Genomic DNA, 27167 nt, shown 5'->3' on the forward strand with positions numbered 1-27167 from the left:
CACTACTTTAATACCAGGGAAGGTATGCAAATAGACAACTAACATTAGGGCTGGCAACTTCATGTATATTTTACTTTTCCAATAAGCACTTAATTCTAAGCTAAAAGATGACTTTATAAGTTTGATAGCGTGAGGTACCACATGCTCTTTTCCGTGTAAAATGGTACATTTTTATATTGAGGCATAACTGCTGTGTAAAGTACCATGTGCCATTAAACAGCAAATGTGTTCTTTCTTAGTGGTGGCAGCATTTCATGCTTGCATGAAATAATTTCTTTATCTATAATCCAAGAAGATATTTGAGGTTCTTAGAGATAGAAATTACCATATGAATTACTTAGTGATGATCCAGATCCAAACATTGCCAAATCAGAGAGATGTTTAGATCAAGATTTCAATTCTTCTGTAATAAGAGGGGCCCACTGCGTAGTTTGTGGTATAAGATTGACTTTCCCAGAAATCAAGCCTATTTAGACCTATGGTTTTGGTTCAGGCCCATTTCTAATAGGCATGAGATATTGTTATTGACTGGAAATGATGGCTTTACTAATACTACAGATAACCAATACATGACAGGTATGTACACAGATCAAGAGCTTATCCAGCCTAAACTCTCATTCCCCATTCAGAATATTTACTGCTTCATTCTTGGATACCTCCACTGCATACATATCAGAAGGTCAGAACTTTACCCAAACCTTGATGCAGTTGGTTTTTGTATGAAAAAAATGCTGCATTCCCTGCAATACTTCATGACTCCATAACTTGATCTAGTTTCATTATGCATTTTCTATGTTGAGTTTGAACTCAAATTTTGGTGGGTTCATGGGACTACCGGTTAAAACAAATTATCTCCATTCAAAAATTGGACATGGTACAGAAATCAGTGGCAGGCAAGAATTATTGTCGGAATTCTTTTGTTTATCTCAACCATGCAATTGGTCCAATAAAAGATATTATCCACAGCAGTTCTTGCCTTCCTCATATTTCCTGGGCAATCATGGCAACCACTTCACCACAACACTGTTACACAGTTTTACATTTTATTTGGAAAAACTGCATTATTTGCTCCAAATTGATAGTCTACAGTGGGGGTTCCCAAACTGTGGTATGCATACTCTTGTAGGTATGCAAGACATCTCTGAGGGGTATGCGGGAGAAATTGGGTAATGATGGATGTAATTTTCTTAATAATAATAATTGGCATTTAAGGAGTTAAAATATAAACCATATGCTGGTAGGGGTATGGGGGCAGCTGGTAAATCTGGAAGGGGGTATACAATAAGAAAAAGTTTGGGGACCTCTGGCCTATAGACAATGCTATGCTTAGCTGAAAGTATGTAATATGTGGAAAAAACAATTTTAGAACAATGAAAGTAATACCAAAAAAGCTCTAATTACATCTACTAATATTTTATTGTTCTTAAACTCAAATAGAAAATATTTTAGTTCAAAAGACTGCCAGTCTTTACTCAATGGATTTTTTTTGTTCACTTTCTATGTTTTTATGTTTAAGGAAACCCATTTCTTGAATTATTATACCAAGAACATTTCTAATAGAATGACTCTTTCTGTTATATAATGACATGGATAGTAATATTGACTTAGTGTTTTTCTCCAGTGATATAGTAACAAAAAACCCACCATTCTGAGAACCTTGTGCCTCTGGTGCTTTATGGATCTCAGTGTTAAACTAATCCATCAGTCTCATTTCAGTTATTTCTTCCTTTTAAGGACTTGACTTTTTTCCTTTTAAAAAGTTAAATATTTGTTTGAAGACCAGCTTAACTGGAAATTTGGTATACTGATACAAGAAGTATCTGTAGCAAAAAGACAAACACTTATGCTTATATATGAATAGATATATAAATAAATATATAATTTACTTCTGTAATTTTATCACACTTCTTCACCCTTTCATTACCTCTTGAGCTTTGTATGGGAGCTTTGTCTTTCTTTAGTACTAGACTCTGAGCACTGAAAATCTTAATGTCACACATTAGGGCCATGCGATCTGCATAACTGTGTTAGTTTATGGGTATCACAAGAATTGCAAGGCAGTAATTTTCTCTTAAAGCTTTTGCATGTTCAGAACTTTTGCCTAACACTGCAGCAGTATATCCTATAATATAAGCAGGGAAATTTTATTTAAGGTTTTCAAAATCACCCATTTGATAGCCAGCTAAAGGATGCGCTGAATAACAAAGACCGTGAGATAGCTAGTCTGCGTCGCCAGTTTGATGCATCCCAGATAGAGCTTGCAGAAACGGGAAGAGTAAAGGAAATGGCTCTGAAGGAAAACAGACGATTACAAGATGATCTAGCTACAATGACCAGAGAAAACCAGGTATGAAGGTATTGCTTGTTATTGAAGTACTTCAAAGATTCTGCTTGCATGTATTACTAAATCCAAACCTGTTGAATAGTTGGAACTGTTGATAATTTTCATTCTTGCAAATAATGGCATTATAGTAATAAAAGTGCACAAATAAACACATTTAAATTGGTTTTAATGTGGCTAAATTAAGACCTTATTTGATAAGCATATAGTGCAATGAGTTCCTTTTCTTATCCTCTTAAATACCTAAAATTATTCTTGTTTTGTTACATTGTCATGTAATGTTATAGTTAAGAGAAACAGTTTTCATTCTAAACCATATTTTCCCAGAAAATGCTATGTTTCAGAAATCTGGTTTTAGTCTAAAACTGTGTAGCTAGTTTGTTGCCTGTGCTTATTCAAATATGATAAACATTGCGTAGTCAGACTGTGTCCATTAGAGAACTTACATTGAGATAAGTGCTATAATGATTTGGAAGTGCATGTTTCTTAAATGGGCTGTTGTGTGTGTTGGATTAAATAAAAAATTCTGATCAATCTATCTACATTTAAGTTGGAGATAGTTAAGGGCCTTGCTGACCATTTAAGCCATTTCTTTTTCAAATTTTGCACGAGAGTTCAGGTATCAGAACAGCTAAATGAAACATGGTTTGGACAAAAAGATGGCCAGAGTGAAAAAGAAAATGTTTTAGATTAAAATGCACTAGCCCCATTTTACCACAGTGTTTCATATAATGCTTACATAGAAAGATGACCTTCTGGTTGAGTTTGCTCAAGACTGCTTTTTAAAAACATTAATAATGGTTTCCAATCTAGATAAAGGCTTCATTATTAATACTGTTAATCCTAATGCTAAATTGAATATGGATTTTAATTGCTGAAATACAAAAAGGTCTAAACACGTAGTATATTCCCTTTCTGCAATTGTGGGAAGCATTTGCACATCCATGCATCCCTTGTCTATGCATCCATTATGGTCAAGCTTGGAGACCTTTGGCCAATAGTACCCAGACAATGAATATTTCATAGACGTTAGGGCTGGAAGGGACCTCGCAAGGTCATCAGGTCCAGCCCCCTGCCCAACAGGAAGTCAGCTGGGATCAGATCACTCCAGCAAGATAAGCATCCAAGTGTTTCTTAAAGGTATCCAGAGTAGGTGCTTGCACCACTTCTGTGGGGATGCTATTCCAGACTCTGGAGACTCGGATGGTGAAGAAGTTTTTCTTTATGTCTGATCTAAAACAGTCTTCCAGCAGTTTGTGACTGTGTTAGACCTTGTTTTCCCCTGGGATGCCCTGGTAAACAAATGTTCTCCCAATTCTGCTGCATACCCCTTATATACATAATAGCCAATTGCCTGTCAAGAATGATGGGGTAGGAAGGAGTGGGCAAGGATGGAGCCCTACACCTCTCTCCCGTCGACCCACTCCCCCCTTTCCTCCTGCTCTTGGGGTCTGGGTCTGATTCCCCCCGCTGGAGTGGTGGGAGGAGGGGAAGATGGGGCCTGGGCCTGATCCAGGAGAGGACTGGGTTACCACGGCAGAGGGGGTGAGTAGTGGGCCTGGGTCAAAACAGGCAACGGGGGAGGGGCTGACATGGGGGAGGGGATGGGGGAGGAGTTGGACTGGGTCCTATGAGGGGGAGGAGGCCTGCTCTTCCCCTCCCACTGCCACATTGGGTCGGGCCAGCTGCTTCTCCCCCCCCCGGGCCCAAGCAGGGAGGGGGCGTCGGGCTGGACTTCCTGTTCCTCCCCCACCGCCACATCGGGCCCTGCAGATGATCATGGAAGAGGAGAGGGGAGGGCTGGGGCCAGAACTGGTGGCCTCGCTTCCCCCAACTCCCCTGCAGCTTCTCAACTCTGCTCCCCCCTGTGCTGCTACCACCATCAGCTGCAGGGGGAGGCCAACTCCGGTGGCCTCATTCCATTGTTGACACCTGCAGGGAGCTGGGTAGTGGGGGGCAAAGCCAGCAGTGCTGGCCTTCCCCACGCCCCCTGTTCTGTCTGCTTTGTTGCCCTCACCCCCAGGGAGCAGGGCAGGGGGGGTGAGGTCAGCTGCACTGTCCTCGTCCCCTCCCCCTGCCACCCCTGTGTCCCCACCATCATGGTGGCGCTTTACCGCACCACCAGCTCCTGTTTGAATGCTTGTTTGCACTCCAGTTGGCTGTTTGTTAGGCAGTCAGAGCGCAAATAAAGTGTTATGGACAGACAGACAGATAGACTTAGGCTTTTACAATATTAGAATAGGCTGCCACCAAGTCACCCCTGAGACTTTGCTTCTTCAAGCTCAAGATTCCCATAGCTCACAGCCTGTCGTCATAAGGCCTGTTCTCTTGACCTCTAATTATGCATGTGGCTCTCCTCCAGACTCTCTCAAGCTTTTCCACATCCTTTCTAAAGTGTGGAGCCCAGAATTGGATGCTCCACTCATGACCCCCAAGTTTCCTTCAGTCGTGGTGCTAGTAATTGTAGCACTGCCAAGCCTGTAAGTGCAATGTGGGCTTTTTCTCCCGAGGTGGAGCACCTTGCATTCTCCACCCACCTTGTGCGCCTGTTCAGGTTGCAATTCTGGCCATAATTTGTTGTCATCTCCAAGCTTAGCCAGTCTGCTACTGACACCTGAATCCAGATCATTCTAATATAACAAAGAGTTTAGTCAGTCTGTCCTTAACGCTCTTGGAGCACCCTGATTGGTTACTGAAACAACCAATCAAAGTGCTCCAAGAGTGTTACAGACAGGAGGTGGCAGAGCACTGCCATGATGGTAGGGATGGAAGCTTGGTGCATTTGACACTTACCAGTAAGGCCAGGGCAGGCTTCCCCTGATGGCATGGTGCCAGTGGTGGGGAAGCTGTAGAGATAGCACCCGGTGCTATCCCTACATGGGGCTGTGCTGCAGCCCTGCTATCGGGAAGGGAAACAGTAAGCAGGGCATGCCCAGATCAGTTCCCAGCGGCTGCAGGTAGAGGACTTGGATCTGAGGGGGTGAGCCCAAGTTGTGTGCGGCTGTGGGGGCCAGGGCTGACACAGGCCCTGCTGTCTAGTAGGTAGAAGGGGCAGCTGGACAGAAGCTGCTCCCTCAGCTGCATTCTCAGCTGGCTCTGCCCCTGGCTAGCACTGTGTGGGTGGGACAAGGTGGTGGTGAGGGTGGGAATTAAACCCCGCTTTGTCCCTGTTCACTGGAGTTGGCTGGCCACATACCTCTGGCCACTGCTTGAGGTGGGGATTGGCAGAGAAATACCTGATAGGGGCTGCTACACCCCTGGCCAGGCAGATACCAGTGGGGGGCCACTGGGGTGAGGGGATAACGCCCTCCTGACCCGTTTGCCTCAGGGGGCTATGCTGGGTTGGGATCGTTGCTGGACATGAATAAATAGCTCATTAATCCACAATCTGAAGTCCAAGATGGTGAGGTTAATCTCCATAATTTCTTTCCTGGAGTTTGAATTGTTTGCATCTTTCAACTTTCATGACACCTTTCACATTTCCATTGTACTTCCATACAAAACATTTAAGGATTGTGGTAGATCAAAACTGCTAGCAGTAAAAGTTTTGCCTATTAGCTGGTTGAGAGCACTGAGGATATCCACCCAGGTGTTGTGCTGTAGTAGCTGCTCACCTCAGAAAAGACCACGTATTTCCTATATAATTAGTAGAAATAGGCAGTTCTTACTAGTGTCCTTTATGTGCAATGGATTTTTTCCTCAAAACATATTCTACAACTGGAGTGTCAGTCTGTTAACTACAGTGAGAACTTGACTTGTCCCTAGTTGACTACCTGGCCATATGCTTTGAAGGTGCCTTGTTACTTCAGTGCATGCAGGAATGCCTAACACAAACAAGTTGTGTGTGTGTGTGCGCTTGTGTACGCACATGAGATAAATATATGCATCTATATGATTATTCCTCAAGGACAGGAAGTCTTGCCCTTCTTCTTGAAATGGCAGAGAGAGAAAGTAAACATTCACAAGGCAGTTGCCTTCACTCTACTTTTATTGTCCAAAACCGCTGTTTCATTTTGTCAGTCTTCTGATTTGAGTCATAAGTATTAGTTTTAAATCAGTATAACTAGAGACCTAGTAAAGGTTTTCAACTTAATTCCATCAGTTATGTTCATTCTCCATGCCCTTCAATCAATTCAGTCGAGCAAATAGATGGAATATATGTGAAATCAGATTGACTAAGTAAATTACTCCGAAAATAGAATAAAGTAAAATCTAGTGCATCTTAATGTGCATATTTTAATTTAGCATAATACAATGCTTTGTTTTCATATAATCTCTTTAGGCAATCAGTACTGATTTGGAAGAAGCAATCCATGAAAAGGAAGAAATGAAAACTAGAGTTCATAATTATATAACTGAAGTCTCCAGATTTGAAAGCTTAATATCTTCAAAGGTGAGGAAATAGGCTGTATATTAATGTTATTGTCTTAAATAAATGTATCCTGCCTCAAGCATGAATTAATGTTAAGTTAGCATACAGTAAACTAGAGTTTATAGATGTAAATTCTTCACTTCATTCGCACAGGTTTTTTAAAAATTTTTTTTGCTAGAAATGTATGCAAATCCTATTTGATCAGGCAATCATACATTCTGGTATGTATCAAATTTCATTTAAAATTCTTTCTATTCACTCCAGTAATAGAGAAGGGCAAGTATCTCCGAAGTTATGTGCTTATAACTTAGAACAGAAGTTTAAATTACAGTTTCTGAACAAAACATAAAAATACCATATGTGTATTTCAGCTAATACCTGTATTTTAAGTTTTTGTAACAGATTTTTGTGAAATTTAGGAGGATGGTATTATTGTCTTTTTAGAGGTATGGATAGCAGGGAAGGAGTATTAAGATTAAGCGTATTCACTAAGGCTGTGAACAGATGTGCATTTGAAATGCTCCAAATCCTGGTGTGATTTGTGTTCAGTGCACTTCAGCAGCATGCAGAGGTGTGATGCTCCAGCATTACCTGGAGCTGCGAAGACCCAGTGGGGCTAGAGAGCGGGAATCCCTCCCAGCCTCTTGGCCTTCAGTCTCAAGGGGTTTCCAGGAAAAGCTGTGTGCATAGAAGAGTGCTCATTGGCGCTCTGCCTTGTTTCTCCTGCTCCCACACCTGGTTAGCTTTTTGGATGCCAGAGGTTTTCTGGCAAATGCAGATATTTCAGGAAGTGCTTAAAAATGTTCCTCCTTCTTTTCTGAGGGTAATTTTTTAAGCCATTTGGCTGTGAACTTTTGTACTCTCACTGTTTGGAGAGTTTCAAAGGCATTTGGAATTAGGCTTGGCAAGCTGGTCAATTGACTGGTCAAATATTGTCAATTGACTGCATATTTTTTGATTGGTCAAAGATTATAGCAATTTTACAAAAAAAAGAACCCTACTTATTTGTAATTTTATTGACAGAAATATTATATGGTTTCTGATACATTTCTTAATGGAAAATTTGTGCTTTTTCTGTGTGTTGTTTGGTCCTGTTAGCAATTGTTTACAATTTTTGACTGGTCAATTGACCAAACTTCATTTGACTGGTCAAATACCCAACTCTACCTAGAATACTCCAAACAACTTGTCTGTCCAGGGCCAATGTCTTGATTGCTAGCTCTTGATTTTCTGGAGTATTTAGCACTTGATGTGTTCATAGCATAGCTCCCAGTAACTTTAGTAAGAGTTGTGAGTGCTCAGAACTTCTGCAGATTAGATCCTGAGGTTTCAGTTCATCTAGAAACACACAATCAGTGACCACTTATGAAAAGTTTGGCTTAAGTGACTTGCCCACATTTATAGATGGACTCTGTATCACACACAGCAATAGAATCCAGATATAAATCACTTGTCTTAATCAGAATAATATCCCTTCTTTTCTTAGAGGCAAGGCCTTTTTGTGAAACTTTTATTAGACCAAGTGTATATAGTTGAACAAGCTTTGGGCATCAGTATCTTTGCTCAAGTTTGAAAGAGAAACAAACACAGACTTGCCTGGATGTCATAGAAGACTCCATGCAAATGCAGTCTGTTTGGACAGATAGAGGAGAGATGTGAACTGGGAGTGAAGAGTTGTGAACAAGAACCATTTGTAAAACAAATGTAGTAGAATTAGGTAATCTACTGTATTTACCAGAATATAAGATGAAGTTTCTCCCCCAGTCAGCATGGGGGAAAAGGTCCCTCCTTTTATGTTCAATATATGAACTGGAGTGGGGAGCAGGCAGCTGCTGGTGCTCTGACTTTGAGCCTGGATCAGGGCCAGAATCAGACCCACAGCAGCTTCCGGCCCCACCCCCCCAACACACCCTCTGCAGCTTCTGCCCCCATACTCATCCCCTTCCATTCCCCTTACTGTCAGGCACAGTTTAGCTGTGGTTTGGGTTGGGGTCCCTCCCAGGCCTGGAGCAGACAAGCTCCTTGCCCTACCCAGCCAATCAGCAGTGTTGCCATTGTTGCATCGCCTGCCCAACCAATCAGCAGCACTGACACTGCTACATGGTCAGGCTTGTCTGTCCCAGAGCATGGCATGTGGAAGTTCATGGACTGAACTTCCACATGCCATGCTCTGGGACAGACAAGCCTGAGTGGCAACTGACAGCCAGCACTAGGTGGCAGGGAAGAGGCAGAGGCTGAGGCTGTATATTCTGGGACAGAATAGCCTGAGTGGCAATTAACAGCAAGGATTGGGGGCAGGGAGGGGAAGAGGCAGAGACTGGGTGGGGAGGGACAGAGGCTGTGGGGAACTAGGTGGCAGGGGGTGGCAGGAAAGCTGCAGGGAGAAGAAGTGGGCATGGCAGAGGGCAAGGGGGACACCTGACCACCCTCTAGCCACTGCTTCCTCTGCTGTAACAGTGGGGAGAGGAGGGGAGAATCAAGACATCCTTCCAATACTTAGGTTCTATACCTGGAAAATTATAACAAATTTATAAATGTTTCATATATAAAATCTAATTATTGGGGGGTTGTCTTGTATTCAGAGTTGTCTTATATTCCAGGAAATATGGCAGTTAGTAGTAGAGGCAGACATTCAAGATTACCTAAGGGGGGGACAGTTATTATCTGTGAAGTTCAGTAAAAAATGATTGGCAGTATATACAAGGTCTTTTCCTGAGCATGTGTTTCCTGAGATTTTTCAAGAGTTTTATCTGCACAGAGCAGGGGCAGAGCTTAATCTTCAGCTCACTCAACCAAAGCTGAAACTCTAGCTGCTGCTAAAGACTGGTTTCCATGGTGAGTAGATCTATGATTTTGAAAAGTGTTAAAGGCTGTGAATTGGGCAAAGCTGTGAAATAAGAAGAGACCAGGAGTAGCAAAAAGACAAATTATCAAAAGAAAGGTTAGCCTGATTAGTGGACCATCAAGACCATTCAAAAGGTGAGAGATTGCTAACACCAGTGGAGTGGAGAACAATTAGCCATTAAGCCAGTTGATTCCCTCAGCTGCCTGAGTAGAAATGTTACTGTTGCTGCAAGCAGGAATTAAAGCTAGAGCATGAATTACAGTATATTCTGGACAGAAAATCATCTTCCCTTCTTAAGACGTGAATGAGGAGGCTGATTTTGGGGGTAGTAGACACCATAGTATGGTTTGTTTCTCTTTTAGTGTCATTGATAAATGTAACATCAAACCTTATCTGTTGTCTCTGTTCTTTTACCCAATAAAAATACTTTTGTCTAATAAAAACAATATTGGTTCACTGTGCCTGAGAGGCCTTTATTGCCTGCAACTTGAAAAGGAATAAAGACACCTAGTCTCTTCAGGGGAGACAAAGATGAATGCTTACATACCAAGTTAGGAACATGGAGAAAGCTACCATCTTTCTCTGAAGCAGTATTATAGAAGGCACAAGGAGGAAGGAACCTGTCCTAGTACACATTTATTTTCGAGTAACTGATTCTATTTCAACTAGGAACAAGAAAACCGAGAATTGTTAGAACAGTTCCGAATGCTCCATAGTCAAGCTGAGGACTGGGAAGTCAAGGCTCATCAAGCAGAGGGAGAAAGCAGCTCAATACGACTAGAGCTTCTCTCTGTAGATTCTGATAGAAGACATCATCGAGAGAGAGTGGAATTATTAGAAAAAGAAATTCAAGAGGTAATAACTAATCTTATTAAAATTTATTATGAAATGTAGGTTTTGGTAAGTGGTTTTATTTCTAAATAAGATTTATATTATACTTGCATGAAAATTAACTTTTATCCTTCTATGCTTTTATCAGATATAGACACAAAATATATATAAACACAATTCTGGCTGAAACTAGGTGCCCTTGCCCTTCCTCCTTTCCTCCCTCCATCCCTCCACCCCCCCAACTTGCCCACTACCCTAGCAATGGATTTTGAAATCCACTACTCCTTACCTTTGCTTCATAACAGCAGGCTCCATCTCTGTTGCAGCCTGGGGCAGAGAGCATGGCTCTGGTCTGGCCTGTAGCAGTGGCGCAGAGCTGGCATCGTTACTCCAGCCTGGCCCCATAACAGCAGTGCTGGCTATATGCTGCTGCTGGTATGGGGCTGTGCTCTGTGCCCCAGGTTGCATTAGGGACGGATCCGCCCATGTGGAACAAAGCGGGGTGGAGTGGCAGGTGGGTGGCGGGGGAGACTTTGGAGGGGAAAGATGGGAGGTAGGTGGGGATCTAAGGTAGTAGGTGGGGCAGAAACAGCAGAGAAGAGGGGGAAACAGGAATTGAAGCAGCCTGAGTCTTCAGGGTGGGGAGGGGAGGGACAATGGGGGAAGTTAGTGGAGATGGGACAGGCGGCTGGGGGCAAGCTGCCTGCCTCTCTGGCTGCCTGCCCCTTTGTCTGCTTAGTACTACCTCCTTTTCCATTACTGCTCCCCTACCATGTGCCCCCTTACTACCTCCCCCACTGTTTGTCTCCCACCACCTGCAATGGGGGTGGCAGGGGGTGGGGCAAATTTAAGCTGATCCTCCAATTATTATATTCCATATGCAGGCAGTCCTTGGACTTACAACACAATTGGTTCCTGAAAACCTCATCTTAAGTTGAAACGTAACTCAGAACCAATTTTCTCGTAAGAAATAATGTTATAAATGGGGGATTGGTTCCTGAACCAAGGCCCGATACCCTACTTTCACCAAAAGTACCCCAGAATTTTGTACTCAGTCAATTATAGATGAGTAATATAACTACATTAATGTAGTTATATTGTAAATAACAATCGTACTGCTTTGGAAGGACTTCTTTGAGGTGACTTCGCTGGACTTTTTGAAGGGTTCTTGGCTGGAGTCTTCTCTGGAGTCTTGGCTGCAGGTTTTTCTGAAGTTTTGTCTGCTTTCTTAAAAAGAGTGTCCAAGGCAGTTTGGAGATGAGCAACACGGTGAACTTGTTCACTGGTGTGGCGTTGCATTGGATCAAGTGTTGTAAAGTCAAAACTGACATAAAGTTGAAACAGGGTGTGAATTTATAAATGTAAGTGCAAAACGTTGCAAGTTGAGGACTGCCTGTATGGTAATTTTAGAAGTGGGAACTGTTTGCTTTTTAGAGAAAACAAATACGTAACATTTGCTCTAGTGAATCTAACGCTAAGAACTGTAAAACTACAATGTGTCTTCTGAACACTACAGAAATACCCATAATTAGCTTTGTTTGGTTTAATTTTTTCATTTAGTTTCTTCTTTATTCCTTTCTTCTTTATTCCTTTATTCCTCTTACTTAAGAGTTGCCTTTACATTCATTCAGCATATGTGGATGAAAGGGGCAGAATTTCTGTTTCAGTTGGCTGCACTGGTACATCTGGGAACATATGCTGATCAGAATAGATCTGGCACACTGGGTACATCTGCACCTCCATAATGCGAGTGACGGAACCAGAAGGCAGATTATGATTAAATTATAGTTTCTGCCTGTCCACTCCTTTGAGGCACTAGTGTTGCTCCTTTAACAGAGCTTGTGATAAAGGCTAAAAATCCTTATAGGCCTGCCACCTGGACTTCTATAAATTGTGGCAATTGTCGACCCTCCTGGATCACGATGTATGCATGAGGGATCTCCAGACCATCAATGCATATACCTGGGCAGGAATTTTTGGAGGAGCAGAAGCTGCCTAGACCTTCCATCCTCCCTTTAGGCCCCTAAGATGAGACCAGACTTAGACCTGATGTTTGTTGCCTCCATGGCTGTAGTTGTATAAGTGTCTGGGAATCGAACCCAGGTCTCCTGTGTGGTAGACCGCTGAGCCACAAGGGGAACATCTATAAATAACTTAAGGAAAAAACTAGCAAAGAGAATGTGTCACAATATTCCTTCCGTTTCATATTCTCTCTCAAATAATCCCAAGAAACTCTATTGCTGGCTGGAGGGGACCTTTGGAGGTTCCAATCCCTTGCTCAAGGCACTATTATCCCTGACTAAACTGTCCCAGGGTGCAAAGATTATACTTAAACTATTTTAAGTGCTGTTTCAATTGCAAATGTCCAGCTATACAAGCCAACTGAGAACATTTAAACCTGAAACATTTCAAAAGGATACCTGCCTAATCAGGTATTATTTGGACATCTTGAACCAATTCAGTATCATGTGCAGACACTTAAGTTTTCTATTACAAGTGTCTGGGCAGTCATTTCTAGGAACTTACCTAAATCACGGTGGAAGTTCGCAGCACAGCAGTGCCTTTAATTGCTCTCTTTTTGCCACATGTTCCCCACTTCTTGCTTCCCAGCCAAGTGTCCAACAAGCAATTAATGCTGCAATTTTTGCCTCTTGACCACTCAGCAGTGGGGGGGGGGCTAGGTGTGCATAGTGAAAAGAGCAAGATTAAAGACGCTGCTGCACAGCGAACTTCCACCACAATTTAGGCAGACCCCATGTCATTTAGGCCAGGGGTGCTTAACCTCTAGGTCTGCAGGCCAAATATGGCCTGCAGAGCCATAGCTTCTGGCCCATGGGGCTTTCCTCCCCACAAACCAGGAAATTTAGTTACTGGAGAACAGTGGCAATTAATACTGCTACTCTTCCCCCGCTGGCAAATTCCAAAGCCCTGCCTGACTAGGCTGGAGCCTTGCCTTGTCCCCTTTCCCCTACAGAGCTGGCTCAACACTTGGCCATGTCTTCTCCCCCCATAGAACTGGGTCAGGGCCTGGTCATGCCACTTCTTGCACAGGCAAATCGGGCCGTACCATACCTGCCCCATACACTGAATCAGGGACTCTGGCCAGATTCAGCTCGCAGATGGACTGGGCATCTCCCATTTGGTCAACCCTCTGGGGCAAGAAGGTTGAGCGATGCTGCTCTAGGCATCCTACATTACACCACTCTTCCCCTCCCCCAAGCCCTTGCATAGTGACTGGCTGCTCTGGTACACAGCCAGAACTCTAATGCTACAGTCTATATTGCCTTCACATATGCCAGTCCATGCAGTCCCAGGTTGATCTGGGCTAATGGGGGAGTGGCCAGGTATGTAGGAGGGGTACATATGCTTCTCGGTTCCCAGGGATCTGGGTACAATGAGAAGCTGCCCAATGTTTCTGCAGCTTTTAAGCAGTACTTTCCCCCAAGCTGCTTGTCAGTTTCATTCCATTGACCAAGCTTTTGAGCATCCCAAGCTGCTTCAGGCTGGGGGGTGGAGGGGAGGCATGGCTAGGTTAGCGTTTTGTATTCCTGAGGGGCTGGCCAAGGGCTCTGCAGCTTTTAAACAGCATTTTTCATCCCATTCCTGGCAATTGACATGGAAACTTTGGGCATCTCCCTCCCCCTCCCAACCCATAAGCATAGATACCGCCTCTATCCACCTGGCCACCCCTCCATCCCCCACCTCAAATCAGTCTGGGAGGCCCCAAAGCCTGGTCAGTTATGAATGGAATGAAATTGATAAGCAACTTGAGGGAAAATGTTTAAAAGTGGTGGAGACTTTGGGCAGCCACCAGAATACCTCAGAACCCAGAAGCAGGGATCTAGGCACACAGCTACTGCCTTGCCCACTAGGGAAAGTCATCTGAAGGCAGTAACCTGAGCCAGAGACCTTGGATAGGACCCTGAAACACCCATCTTCCACAAGGCTGTCCAAAGTCCCTTTTTTTTTTTTTTTTTTTTAAGAAGGGAGAAGCAGGAGTCCAGGGAGCTTTCCCCAATGAACTGGCCACCCGAAATCAGACTGTCATGCACAAGCCCCGGTATGTTGCCAGAAATAGAAGTACAGGTTTCTCTAGCCAACAACTGTTTTGCCAACCATGGTTTTGGGTATCCATGCTTCAGAGAAGGAGGGGTACAGTTGGAAAATACCTCCCATGGCTCCCCTGGCCCTGCTTATGCCTCTCACTTCCTCCCCCACAACCCCCATAGCCTTGCTGGTGCCCCTCGCTCCCCACCCACAGTCCCTGCTCCCACAGCCCGGCTGGTTTTGCCAACCACGGGTACTTTGGGAACCTAACCCCTGTGGTTGGCAAAGGAAACCTGTAAATTTGTAAGTCGCTCTGGGAAGATAGTTCTTTAAAACTCAAAAAAAGCTCTGGCAGAGCACTCAGCTCCCAAGGACCCAGAAGCATAGGTCTAGGCAACACTATCCTATGCCCTGCCCGCTGAGGCACACATACCGGGGTACTCTGTCTGGGTACCACCATAGATTTTGGTAAACTACAGGAATGATCTTTATTGTTAGTGAGAGGGATCAGAAAGCTGCAGTTACAGGCACTTATTCTTCCTTGGTGTTGAGCCAATGTGGGTATTCCTGTCCTGCTTGGGGAATAGTGGAGAAACTGGGGAACTCACTACTGGAGGTATGCTGTGCTGGATATTCACTACTGCCCCCTGGTGGTGGTCTGACAGCACTGTAATGCCTAAAAGGTAACCGCTCTACTTAGAACCCTTGGCAGTGCGTGTTTAGACATCTTTAAACTGTTACAATTGTGAACTGATCCTGTATCAGTGACATTCTTGGAATGGTTCAAGTGTCCTTTCTTCACCCACATTCAAGTAGAGAATCATAGAGAAGTAGGGCTGGAAAGGACTTCCAGAGGTCATCTAGTCCAACCCCCAGCCGGAGGCAACCCCTCATCCCTATCCAACCCATCCTATATAAATGATAATCTAAACTCTACATAAGACTGCTGTCACTGTATTTTGCAATGGTTCTACTTATTCATAGTTTCATAGTTTCTAGGGTCGGAAGGGACCTGAGTAGATCATCTAGTCCGACCCCCTGCCATGGCAGGAAATAATACTGGGGTCAAATGACCCGAGCAAGATGTTCATCCAACCTCCTCTTAAAAACCCCCAGGTTAGGAGCCAGCACCACTTCTCTTGGAAGTTGGTTCCAGATCCTAGCCGCCTTGACCGTGAAGTAGCGCTTCCTGATATCTAGCCTAAACCTGCCCTCTGCCAGCTTGTGACTGTTATTCCTGGTCACTCCTGCCAGTGCACGGCGGAATAGTGACTCCCCCAGTGCCTGCTGATCCCCCCTGACTAGTTTATAACAGGCCAATAGATCCCCCCTCAGCCTTCTCTTGTGGAGGCTGAACAGGTTCAGGTCCTGTAGCCTCTCCTCATAGGGCCTGCCTTGATCATACGAGTGGTCCTCCTCTGGACCCTCTCCATGTTGTCCACATCCCTCTTGAAGTGTGGCACCCAGAACTGGATGCAGTACTCCAACTGTGGCCTGACCAGTGCCGCATAGAGGGGGAGGATCACCTCTTTGGACCTGCTCGAGATGCATCTGTGGATTCATGTGGTTGGCCTTCCTTACTGCCTCCCCACACTGCCGGCCCATGTTCATCTTGGAGTCAATGATGACTCCAAGGTCCTTTTCCGCCTCCGTGCTGACAAGAGGGGAGTTCCCCAACCTGTAGGTATGGTGCCGGTTTTTCCTCCCCAGGTGCATCACCTTGCACTTGTCTGTGTTGAATCCCATCCTATTCACATCTGCCCACCCTTGTAACCTGTCTAGGTCTGATGGTAGCCTGATGCTTCCTTCTAGTGTGCCCACATCCCCCCACATCTTAGTGTCCTCAGCAAATTTGAACAGGTTGCTTTTTACCCCCTCATCCAAATCGCCAGTGAAGACGTTGAAGAGTGCGGGCCCGAGGACCGAGCCCTGCGGAACCCCAGGTTGAGAAGGACCCATCCACTACCACCCTCTGGGTGCGGCCCTCCAGCCAGTTGGCAACCCAGTTGACTGTGTGGGTGTTGACACCACAGTCCCCCAGTTTCTTAATGAGAATGGGGTAAGAGATGGTGTCGAAAGCCTTCCGGAAGTCCAGGAAGATTATGTCCACTGCTACCCCTGCATCTAATGATCTGGTAATCTGATCGTAGAAGGCCACCAGGTTGGTCTGACAGGACCTGCCACTGATGAACCTGTGTTGGTTGCCCCTAAGCATGCAGTCCCCTGCTGGCCCCTCATGGATGTGTGCCAGCATAATTTTCTCAAACAGCTTGCCTAGGATCGAGGTAAGACTAACTGGCCTATAGTTTCCTGGGTCCTCCTTCGTTCAGTGAGACAAAATATTTTGGAAACTTTTAGGATTAATTCTTCATACTTTTGTTTCTTAAAATATAACACTAGGTAATGGTAGTATCTTCTTATGTTGTCTTTAGTATTTTGAGGAAGAAAGTTGTCTGGAAATATGACAGTTAAACATTATATTTCTGTCCATCTTAATTTGTTGACAAAATATTCAAGGTTGACAATTGAGTAAAATGGGCTATGGCCTTCAATTTTTATGTTTTAATTCTCTTCAGGTTTGACTACAGCCTACTCCCACTTTGTCTACTACGTGAATAGTCCTTCAAATGGTGTCAAATGGTTTAAACAATTTTGGGGTTGTTGGTAAATATGATTTAAGAGGGGAAAGATGAGCTGAATTCAGTTTTGAGTACAGGGAAAAGCTATAATATTAAAATGTTCTGCATCTTTTAACACTGGAAAAAAATATATGACCACGTGGTATCCCTGGTTTTTTTTTATTTAGCACATCAATGCACATCAAGCATATGAATCTCAGATCTCTTCAATTACCAAAAAAATTTTAAAGTTGGAAGGGGACCTCAAACATGAACAAGATGAAAAGTCTTCTGTATTGGCTGACCTTGCTTCTGTGAGAGAGTTGTGCATGAAACTTGAATCTAACAAAGAACTTTTATCACGGCAGCTAACATCCAAAACCATGGAATATGAAAGGGTAAGAAGCAAAGGCAAATTTAACTTTTTTGTAGATGCATGGTTTGGTTCCTTTACCTCCTTTTTCTTAAATTGTAATCACTTTTTAAATCAGGATGGATGGACTGAAGTTGAAAGAACTTAAAAGATTTTGATTGGGTGCATCTACATTTTAATTAATGAGCTGTAATTACAGCATATTAAGTTTAGGTACTAACTTAAGGCACCATAATTAGCGCTACTGTGCATTAGCACAGATGAACACTTTTTAAGTGATGTTAATACGCATTAGACTAAATTTGTGCATTAGCTTGGGCTTCATCTGCTGCACTGGTGCACATTAGATTTAATCTAATGTGCTCGAAGCATATCGTGTAGGCATGCCCATTTTGTTTTGCATTTGTACTTCTAGTTATTTACCTAAAGAGGTAATTTTCATCCATTAATAGTCATTAAGACATGAATTAGTGTACATATAACCCCTTAGGCTAAATATGGCGCTACTTTGCTAACTAGAATGATATACCACATATTCAGTTTCTTAATTTTAAAATTTAATTTATATTTATTTACTAAACAAGTATTTTATTTATTATTTACGTCAGTTGCATTTGAACTGATTTCAAATGCAAAAAATAGTATTGTAAAGTGTTTTTTAATTAAACTATGTTAAATATGCTGGATACTTAAAATATTTTATGTTTATATTTATGATGCATTAAACCAGTGGTGGCAACCTCATCTGGACTTCATGAATGATGTGGGACTTGCCCCTGTATGGTGCACACTGTGGATGGATTGGGATGCAAGTTGCATGTGGTGCCCACTCCAGCTGGTCTGGTGTGAACACTGTATGTGGTGCAAGTCCTGGACTAGTTAGATTGGCCAGAGTGGGTGCAATATATGGAAAGCCACAGAGGAATCAGGGTGTCCCAGCATTGGAGGTTGGGTCATGTGGTTCCACGGGCTTTGACACCCTGAATTAAATGAAGGAAGTCCTGTAGTTAGTAAATTTGAACTCATGGTTGTCACGTCATTCAGGACTTCAGTTATTTCAGGTCTCATCCTCTCATACCTTCTTTAATTCATAGATTTGAGGAGGAAAATGTGTTCTTGCTTTTTCATTCAAAGTTGAGAAGCTGATTGGGATTTGAACTAGTAAATGAAATGAGCTAGTTGAATAAAATGAAAAAAAATCTGTTTTCTTCTGCAAAAGAGGCTACTTCTGTCAAAATCTAGTTTAGCACTTCAGTAAACCCTTGTTCCAGTAAGCTTTGGAACTTTAGTAAACTGTGGCTTAGTCAAAGGCTCTTACCAGTTCTGTAGTTTGACTTAGTTTAAAGGCAGACATTTCTTGCTTGCAATAATAACTTACAGATTTAGGCTTTGGGATTATTATTTCAATGTTAATTATTATTTCATTAAGTGTGTTTAAAAAAGATTTAAATAAATCAGATTTTAGAACTGTCTATATTTATCTGTGCTGTCTTGCATGTAGATGCTCTTTATTAAGTCTCTTGTGGAATGGGAAATTGGGTGCAGGTGGGTTTGAGAGATGCGCATGTAAACTAGCATTTCTTCCTGATTAATAATTATTGTATAATACAATTTTTTTATTTAACTGGGCCAGCTGATTGTGTACTTTACAGAAAGACTAATAATACTGTAGTTTAATATATGTATTTTTCTGAAGTTATATAGCAACAAATTTGACAACAAATTCAGATTAGAGGTGATAACACCACTAGATTCAAGGGCAAAATGTAAATATATTTATAATAAACACATGATTCTGTTTAAAGTATGGTAGTGTTTTTGGTTTCAAATTAAGTGGATTGAATTTTAATTCCTCCCTCTTTTCTTCACTTGATAGTGTTGCTACTGAATGCAGGATTTAATTTTATTTCCATTTTTAACATGTATTTTGCATTTGACTGCAATTGAGAAATTTATTAAGTGAGAACTGTGTGTGTAAAGACACACACATAGAGTATAGATTCATGAAACGTGTGTGTGCGTGTGTGAAGAAAATATTGAATTACTAGCAAATGGAAAACTGAGGCTGGTGATGAATCTGCTGCTATAATTGTTTTATACTCTAGGTTCTTGCTGAAATAGAAGATGTAAAGTCAGAAGCAGAATTGTTGAAAAAGCAGTTGTCAAGTGAGCGACTTACAATTCAGAACCTTGAAACGCTGTTGGCTACTAGTAGAGACAAAGAGTTTCAGAATCATTTAACAACTCATGAGAAGGATTCAGAAATTCAATTACTTAGAGACAAGCTAACACTTGCAGAGAGCAAACTGTAAGTTTTGACACACAAGTATATTTCTTAAAATAATTTGACTTATGCGTTTCAGCAAAAAAGTTATTTGTTTGGAAAAGCTAAGTTGAAGAAAAATGTTGCTTCTATCAATATAAAATTCTTACGGCAGTTTCTTTAAGAAACTAATTCCTCTGTCCTTTGGAGCACAACGTTCCAGTTTTGGGAAACAGTACCTTCTGGTATAAGTAACATAAGAGTTGTGTAGCCATGATGGTCGAGAAATTATGCGAGAGGCAGGGCTTACTTAAGGTGATATTTTTTATTGGACAAACTGACGAAGAATGTCTTGCATACTTGTCTAACAGTCTCCCAACTACATAGCTGGTCCAATAAAAGATATCACCCTAAGAAATCCTTGCCTCTTGTAGTATAAAACATACGTTTTTTCTGTTCCTGTGAAAATGACCAGTTACTGCATAGATCTTTGTGGTGCATATAAAAAATCCAACTCTGCCAGTATTACTCGCATGTCATTGCACATCATGGCATTTCAATAGTAAAGTAACAACTGAGATAGGGAAGTCAAGCATAAAAATTAGGAAATGCAAGAATTAAAATTGCTAATACTGTCTTAATTTAGCCAGATTGTTCATTAGTGTTATGATGTAGTGTTTCATTACTTGATCACAAACTAGAGTTGCACTGATACATTGGTCCATATCTTATTGGCACCAATAAAAGGAAAATTGACTTTATCAGCAATCAGATTTTTTTGGCTGACGTGGCCGATAATGTTGCCAATAAATGCTGTGTGCATGTGCGCAGCTGCAGCATGCATACGGCAGCCCAGCAGCTTGGAGAGTAGCGTCCGGCTCATATGTCTGTTGGGGTAAGGGGCAGGGGGAGGGCAGATACAAGGCCTCCACAGTGAGGGAGGGAGTAGAGCAGGGGCAAGCACTACCCAGGCGGGGTGGGGCGCAGGACTGCGCTGTGAGCAACTCATCCAGGAAATGATGCCTCCTGTCGCTGCACGTACCCTGGGGGAGGCATGGGGCAACATATGCCCCTGGATCTGTGCACAGGGTGAGGGCAGGCGGCTGCTGTGGGTTGGGGTCGGGGATGGCGCCAGGGCTACGCTCAGGATGGGTGGCAGCAGCACTGGGAAAAGGGCTACGGGTGGGCTATGGCCGCCCCAGAATTTGTTGTAGATCTCCTCCCCCATAACCCTCCGCCTCCCAGTGCTGCTGCTGCCAGACTTGAGCAGAACCCCAGTTCAGTGCCCTCACCCTGCCCCCAGAAGAGCCTGGCCCCGCCCTCACCCTGCACACAAATCCAGGAGGCGCATGCCCCCCCATGACACCCCTGAAGGTGCGCACAGCAGCGGGGCAGCCCCTACCCCTACCTAGCCCCAGCCCCCTTCCCCCCCTCACTGTGGGGGCCTTGATCTGCCCCCCCACTCCCTTTCCCTCCCCTCCACCCCTTCCCCCCAACAGACTTACTAGCCAAACAATGTTCTCCACTCCAAGCTTCTGGGCTGCATATTGGCATTCGGATCAGTATCGGCCAATATGGCTTGTTAATAATAGACCACCTATATTGGCCCAAAAAATCTTTATCGGCCGTACCCCTAATCACAAACTGTCTTTTCTGTTAGGCTTCTTCTCACTTCAGTGCATAGCATGGGTGTGCTCCTGGGTTATGTATTAAAGGAAACTATTTGTAGAACTTTCTATTTTCGTTAATGGAAACTAGCTGCACTTCAATGAGGCAGGGAACTGCAGGAAGAAAAAGGATGATCTCTTGTTTAAAGTACCTGTATACTTACTGGATTGTGTTGTTGCCTCTGCCATAAAGTTTCAAGGTGATGTGATGGTAAGCAAGTTGCATTGTTTCACAAATGTTTAATAATTGTATGTTCACAATTTTATGGGCTCCATTTGAAGCATCTGGAGTCTAATGTACAAAAGCTCTCCGTACTCATAGTTATTAACTGAAGCCAGTGGCAGGTCTGTCCATATATACTGCTATAAGAACACTGAACAAATAAAAAAAAATAAAAAATCAGGTCTTGGGTACTTTAAGTTGGACGCCTAAAATTACAGGACATTTTTAACAGTTTTGGCCTTAACATTTTTCTGCCTGCATTCCCATCTTATAATATGGGGCTGATTGATAACCCCTACATTATAGGAATAGTCCAAAATTAAATTTATTATTTGTGAAGCACTGAAATAGTGTTATGTGGGCTACCATACAGTCCACAAGGAAAAGATTAATAAGCATTTGGTAAATGCAACCATACATATACATGTCATAAATATAAATATCTGGTGCCTTTGAGATAGATGGATAGATAGATATAGGGTTCAGTATTCTGAGTAGCATCTGAGTGGTGGCACAATAAATCAGGTAGGAGATCTACATTAAATAAACATGGGAATACTGAAAAACCGCTTGCTTGTTGAGAGCAATCTATCCCATGCTCTGAATGAGGCAGACATCCTTGAGGAAAAACAACTAGTTTGCTATCAAGTAATCTGAGTACAGGCATACCTAGTTTTATTGCGCTTCACAGCTATTGCGTTTTTTACAAATTGAAGGTTTGTGGCAACCCTGCGTTGAGCAAGTCTATCGGCGCCATTTTTCCAACAGCATTTGCTCACTTCGCATTTTTTAGCAATAAAGTATTTTTTAATTAAGGTATGTACATTGGTTTTTTAGACATAATGCTATTGCACACTTAATAGACTACAGTATAGTGTAAACATAACTTTTATATGCACTGGGAAACCAAAAAATTCGTGTGACTCGCTTTATTGTGATATTCGCTTTATTGCGGTGGTCTGGAACTGAACCCCCAATATCTCTGAGGTATGCCTGTATACCCTAATTCTTATACATAGGAGGACATCCTTAATTCTGGCACTTCTTTAGCTTTTTAGTGATTGACTTTGACTTTGCTAACTTTACTTTTACTGGGTTTTTTAATATAGTGAATGACCTCAGCATTTACAAAAATGTTTGTTTCCATTTGTTTCCAATAATATCGGGTCCTGAATTATCAAAATATAATTCCTGAAAGAGTTTGCTAAAGTGTCTTTGAAGGACCTACAAGGAGATAGCAGAGATAACTGAAACTTGTTTTCTACATCTGTTGTTAACAAGTTGGATCAAGAGATTTTTTTTTTTTAAAAGAATTTCATTTGCGAATAAGGCAAATAGTAAATTACCATTCCTCTGTTTTGTTTACCCCCTGTGAATTGATAGCTTTGCCCTGCAATCAAAACAGCTGGTGCCTTCAATATAGTGCAGGACTGTCCAGCTGGTGGCACCTGACCTGCACACTTAATAGACTAACATGCAGCTCCTGGGTTCCTGCATGGTTGCTGCATCCTGCATTCTTCCTGCTGCTGTGGCAGTTAGAATCTCTGTGCTCACTCTTCCCTTCCCACGATCCAGGTTTCTCCTTCCTGCTTCCCAGCCCACCTTGCTAGGAGTGAACAAGGCAGACTGGCTGGAGGGTGTTGCATGTGCAGCAGCATAGAAGAGGTGGGTTGCCCACATGGCAAAAGAAGGGCTTGATTGCCTGCGATTCACAGCCAAGAGGAAGCTTGTGTAGTTTGCACTGCAGGAAAAGCCAGCATGGGGAGGGAAGTGGGCTGCCTGAGCCACGTGAGGAAACCCAGAGGCTGTCTGTGCAGCTTGTGGCCCAGGGACTTGCATCCTGCTGTACCTAAACAGTCCTGATATAGGGCTTTCAGTGACATACTAGTCCCAGATATGTTGCATGCTACCAGATCATTTACAAATATTTTTGAAAGAAGTTTTAATCCAATCAGTTCAAATTTATCTACAGATGCATTCATTATATAACTGGATTCCTAGTTAATAGTGACCTGCAGTGGTTTTTCAGTGAAAGCAGTCTGAAAAGTTTGGATTTTTTTCTAGCTTTGGGTTTGCAACGGTCAGCCATGCTTTTCTGTCTGCGTATTTTTCTTTATATGGTGCTTAGTAATAACATTTCATCTTTTCAACTTCTTTTTTCAGTCAGGAAAATATCTCTACTGCACAGATGAAAATATTGAGGCACATGGGTAGTTTAAGTTTCAAACAAAAACCTGTGATTAAATTGGAAAATCAGCATAGGTTTCCTCAGTTTGGGGCTATAGTTATAAATCCTCCGTAGTTGTAAGCCTCCAGAATTGACTGTTATTACTACTACTATTGAAGAATAACATGGAATAATGTAGCTTTGCATCTTCTGAGTTGGGCAAGCTGCTCTCTACCCTTAGGTTCTTGACAGTATTCCTGCTTTCTACTGAGAGTAGTTAATGGTATTGGTAAGCAGCTTTAAAATATGCCAGCTAGTTATCTGAGAAGTACATCTCACTGGCACTTAAGACTGGCTGGGCTGCTTTTCTTTTCAGCTGTTACAATTAAACCATCTTCAACTTGTTACGATGCTGTGTCATTAATTTTGTATCTTTCAGGAGCATTTTAATGCTTTGGCTTTTTTTTTGAAAGTTGAATAGCTTTTCATTAATAGGATTAAAGATGCACAATAGATTAATAAAAATAATAATTCTTAGTTGTCTGCCTTTTCACATGAACATGCCTGTATATAATTTTATCCAGAAAGGAATAGGGATGCCCTGTAACAAGAATGTTTGAGGTACTTGCCAGGTTCATACTTCAGACTAGATTTCTGAATTCGACTATATTCATTCAGTTCTCATCACATCTGGCTTGTTGCAGTTTCACTTCTTGTTTTTTCAAATTTATTTTGGGCTTTAAGCAGTAACATCTATTGCATTTTTTTTCCTTTTTACTATTATTATCATCATTCCTTTACAGTATTAAAAAATTCTTTGTTGCTTCTTGTTATTCTTTTAGAACCAGTCATAATAGAGAAGTTTCTGCACTTAGAAGTAAAGTTGCACAGCTGCAGACCGACTGTGATGTTTTAAAAAGGCAACTGACAACTGAACGATTTGAACGGTAAACTGCTGCTTTACTGTAATTGCAGTGAAGAGGTCATTAGACCCCACCCCCTGATCTTGTCATGTCATTAATAGCTTGGAAAAAGTACCTATGGATGTGATGGTTTTCTGCTGTCTTTAGTCCTGTCTGAGGTCCATTATTCTAAACCTGAAACTTGTTTAATTTTTAAAAAAATAATATACCATATTTACTTGAAGATGATTTTTCCCCCAGTCAGCATGGGGGAAAAAGCTCCTAATTTTACATTCGCATACAAAGAAACTTTATTTACTATACTGTCTATCATTAGACTGCTGCCAAAAGCAGCATGTGCTCAGTAATGAAAATCAGCTGTGAAGTTGATTAAATGCAGCCAACATTGGACATAACTATAAAACACATGGCCTGTAGTAGGCAAACATACTGATTTTTTTTTTTTCTTAAATTTCTTTTCAAGGGCCAAATAAGTTCTGAATTTTGTTGAGCAAAGCCCAATAGTCAAGTTCTAAATTTCAGTTGAGCAGAGCTCAGTCATTCAAGTCTATGTGACTCTACAACCGAGCAGATATCTTCCCTCCTAGACCCATTGGTCTTGGACTTCAGATACTCCCCCAATCCATGGCAGGCATCTTAAATGCAAGCCCCAGGCTGAGGCCTTGGGGTTCAAATGCCTCTGAGTTTCACTCCTAGCCAGAAGGCTAAGGAGTAAGCCAGAGGGGAAGTATGAATACAATCCCCTATTTCCACAAAATTTTGCCATTAAAACTTGCTGGGTCAGCCTGCCTGACTGGAGTGCAAGGGACAGGCCTCACTTGGGTAAACCACTTTCGTGATCATGGGATCTCCTCTGCCAAGGCAAAGATACTGATTGGAACCATTTTTTTGTGTGACCCTTAAAAAAAGCAAAACAAAAAACCCCGCCAACATACGAACAGGCAGTTGTTCCCCCAGGAGAGTAGGAGCACTGGGCCTAGAGATCCTGCAATACCAGGGCGGCATTCAGAGACAGTAAGTTAGTGCAGCCCATCCCATCTGAATAAGATGTATGGTAGCAGCTGCTGTGCTCAGTCCTCCTTAGTGCCAACTCTTTTTCAAGTCATGGTGATCCACTACATTGCATACATTGTGATTCCCTCTTTACTCCCAGAGCTGAGCTGTGCTTTTCTTTCCCACTTCTAATGATTCCTGTATCTTCACTAGCCTTAGATGTTTGGCAAACGTCACCAAACAGGGCCCTAAGGGGTTCATCCCTTTTCTCAGCCTGTCACACATGATTATGAGACAGAGCTGAACCAGGTTGCCCTACACCTTATCTGCATATAGGCTGTTTACAGATGTGAAAAGAAAATGGTGCTTTACTTTAAGCTTGGCATGATGCTGCACCAAGTGCACAACATGCCCAAAAGAGGCATTGCGTTAGATGGACCCAGCTTACCCAAAGTCTGGATAGATTGGGCGCTTCCCAGTCTATACAGATGCTGCAGAGCCAGGTCGTATTCCAGTAAAGTGATGTTTTTGTGGGGCTTTTTCATGTCTGTCAGTGCCCATACATTTTTGGAGGCTCCCAGGACTCGTAACGAGAATACCTGGCTCCATTCGTAAGTGAGGGCTAATTAGCACATGGCTCCTTTGTAGGGGGTATCTGGAGTACACACATACTGAACAAGGCTGAGCTGTGGGGTTACCATGGCTTGAAATATTGTTGACTCTGCTGGGGCCCAGCCCAACAAATTGTGGTATATCAGGAGCCTTTGGCTTTGGACTGATATCATGCATAGTTTGGGCTACATATAAGTAAGTGCCAAAATGCTGCTCAAAAGTATGTTTCTGGAGCACCTGTGCTAAAACTTGCAGCAGTTTTAAAAAAGGTAAAATGCATCAATTCTGGATGAAGTAAGTTTATGGGTAGCTATAGTAATTTGCCTATATGCAAATTTACTACAGGTATGTTTATTTCTAAGTCAATGTTTTCAAATTTGCCTCTCATTTCCATGTGCTTAGGAGAGAGCAGGTTCTGATAGTAAAGTGGGGGGGAGGGGCTGCAAGAGGAAGAAGTTGGGAGTCAGATGGCAAGGGGGCCACCTGACCCTCCAGATTTATTCCCTGCTGTAGCAGTGGGAGGGGGGGACCATTCAAGGCAAACCTCCAATAAGTAGATTTTATACCTGAAAAATAACAAGTTTATACATTTTCCATATAGAGAATCTAATTACTGTGGGGGAGTGGTCATCTTATATTCAGGGTTGTTTATTCAAGTAAATGCAGTAGTTAGATTCTGCATCCCATCCCAGATTTTATAGATGCATGGTACTGTAAATCTATTAAAAAAAAAACTGTAATAAATTGATTTATTTTCCTCTTCTGTCACTATCCTGGAGACCATACAAACAAGAGGAATCTAGACTAAACTTGCAAGAGCAAAACCTGACTGTCATTTTTCATATATATATATATTTTTTTTAAAAAGTACAGTATTTTCTTCAGATCTTTT

General features: G+C 42.4%; 1 protein-coding gene across 2 annotated transcripts in view; it reads left to right on the forward strand.

The window, feature by feature from the left end:
- CEP135 (centrosomal protein 135) overlaps positions 1-27167 on the forward strand; it is a 75180-nt gene that overhangs the window by 41168 nt on the left and 6845 nt on the right. For both annotated transcript variants that reach the window (XM_090035957.1, XM_090035958.1), the window contains exons 19-24: positions 2179-2347; positions 6624-6734; positions 10228-10413; positions 17243-17452; positions 19533-19735; positions 24590-24694. In XM_090035957.1, the coding sequence (XP_089892083.1) occupies positions 2179-2347; positions 6624-6734; positions 10228-10413; positions 17243-17452; positions 19533-19735; positions 24590-24694 (984 nt within the window). The remainder of the gene's footprint in view (positions 1-2178; positions 2348-6623; positions 6735-10227; positions 10414-17242; positions 17453-19532; positions 19736-24589; positions 24695-27167) is intronic.

Source organism: Crocodylus siamensis, chromosome 2 (assembly GCF_052110815.1).
Source record: "Crocodylus siamensis isolate JL-2025a chromosome 2, ASM5211081v1, whole genome shotgun sequence".
In the NCBI taxonomy this organism is placed as follows: domain Eukaryota; kingdom Metazoa; phylum Chordata; order Crocodylia; family Crocodylidae; genus Crocodylus; species Crocodylus siamensis.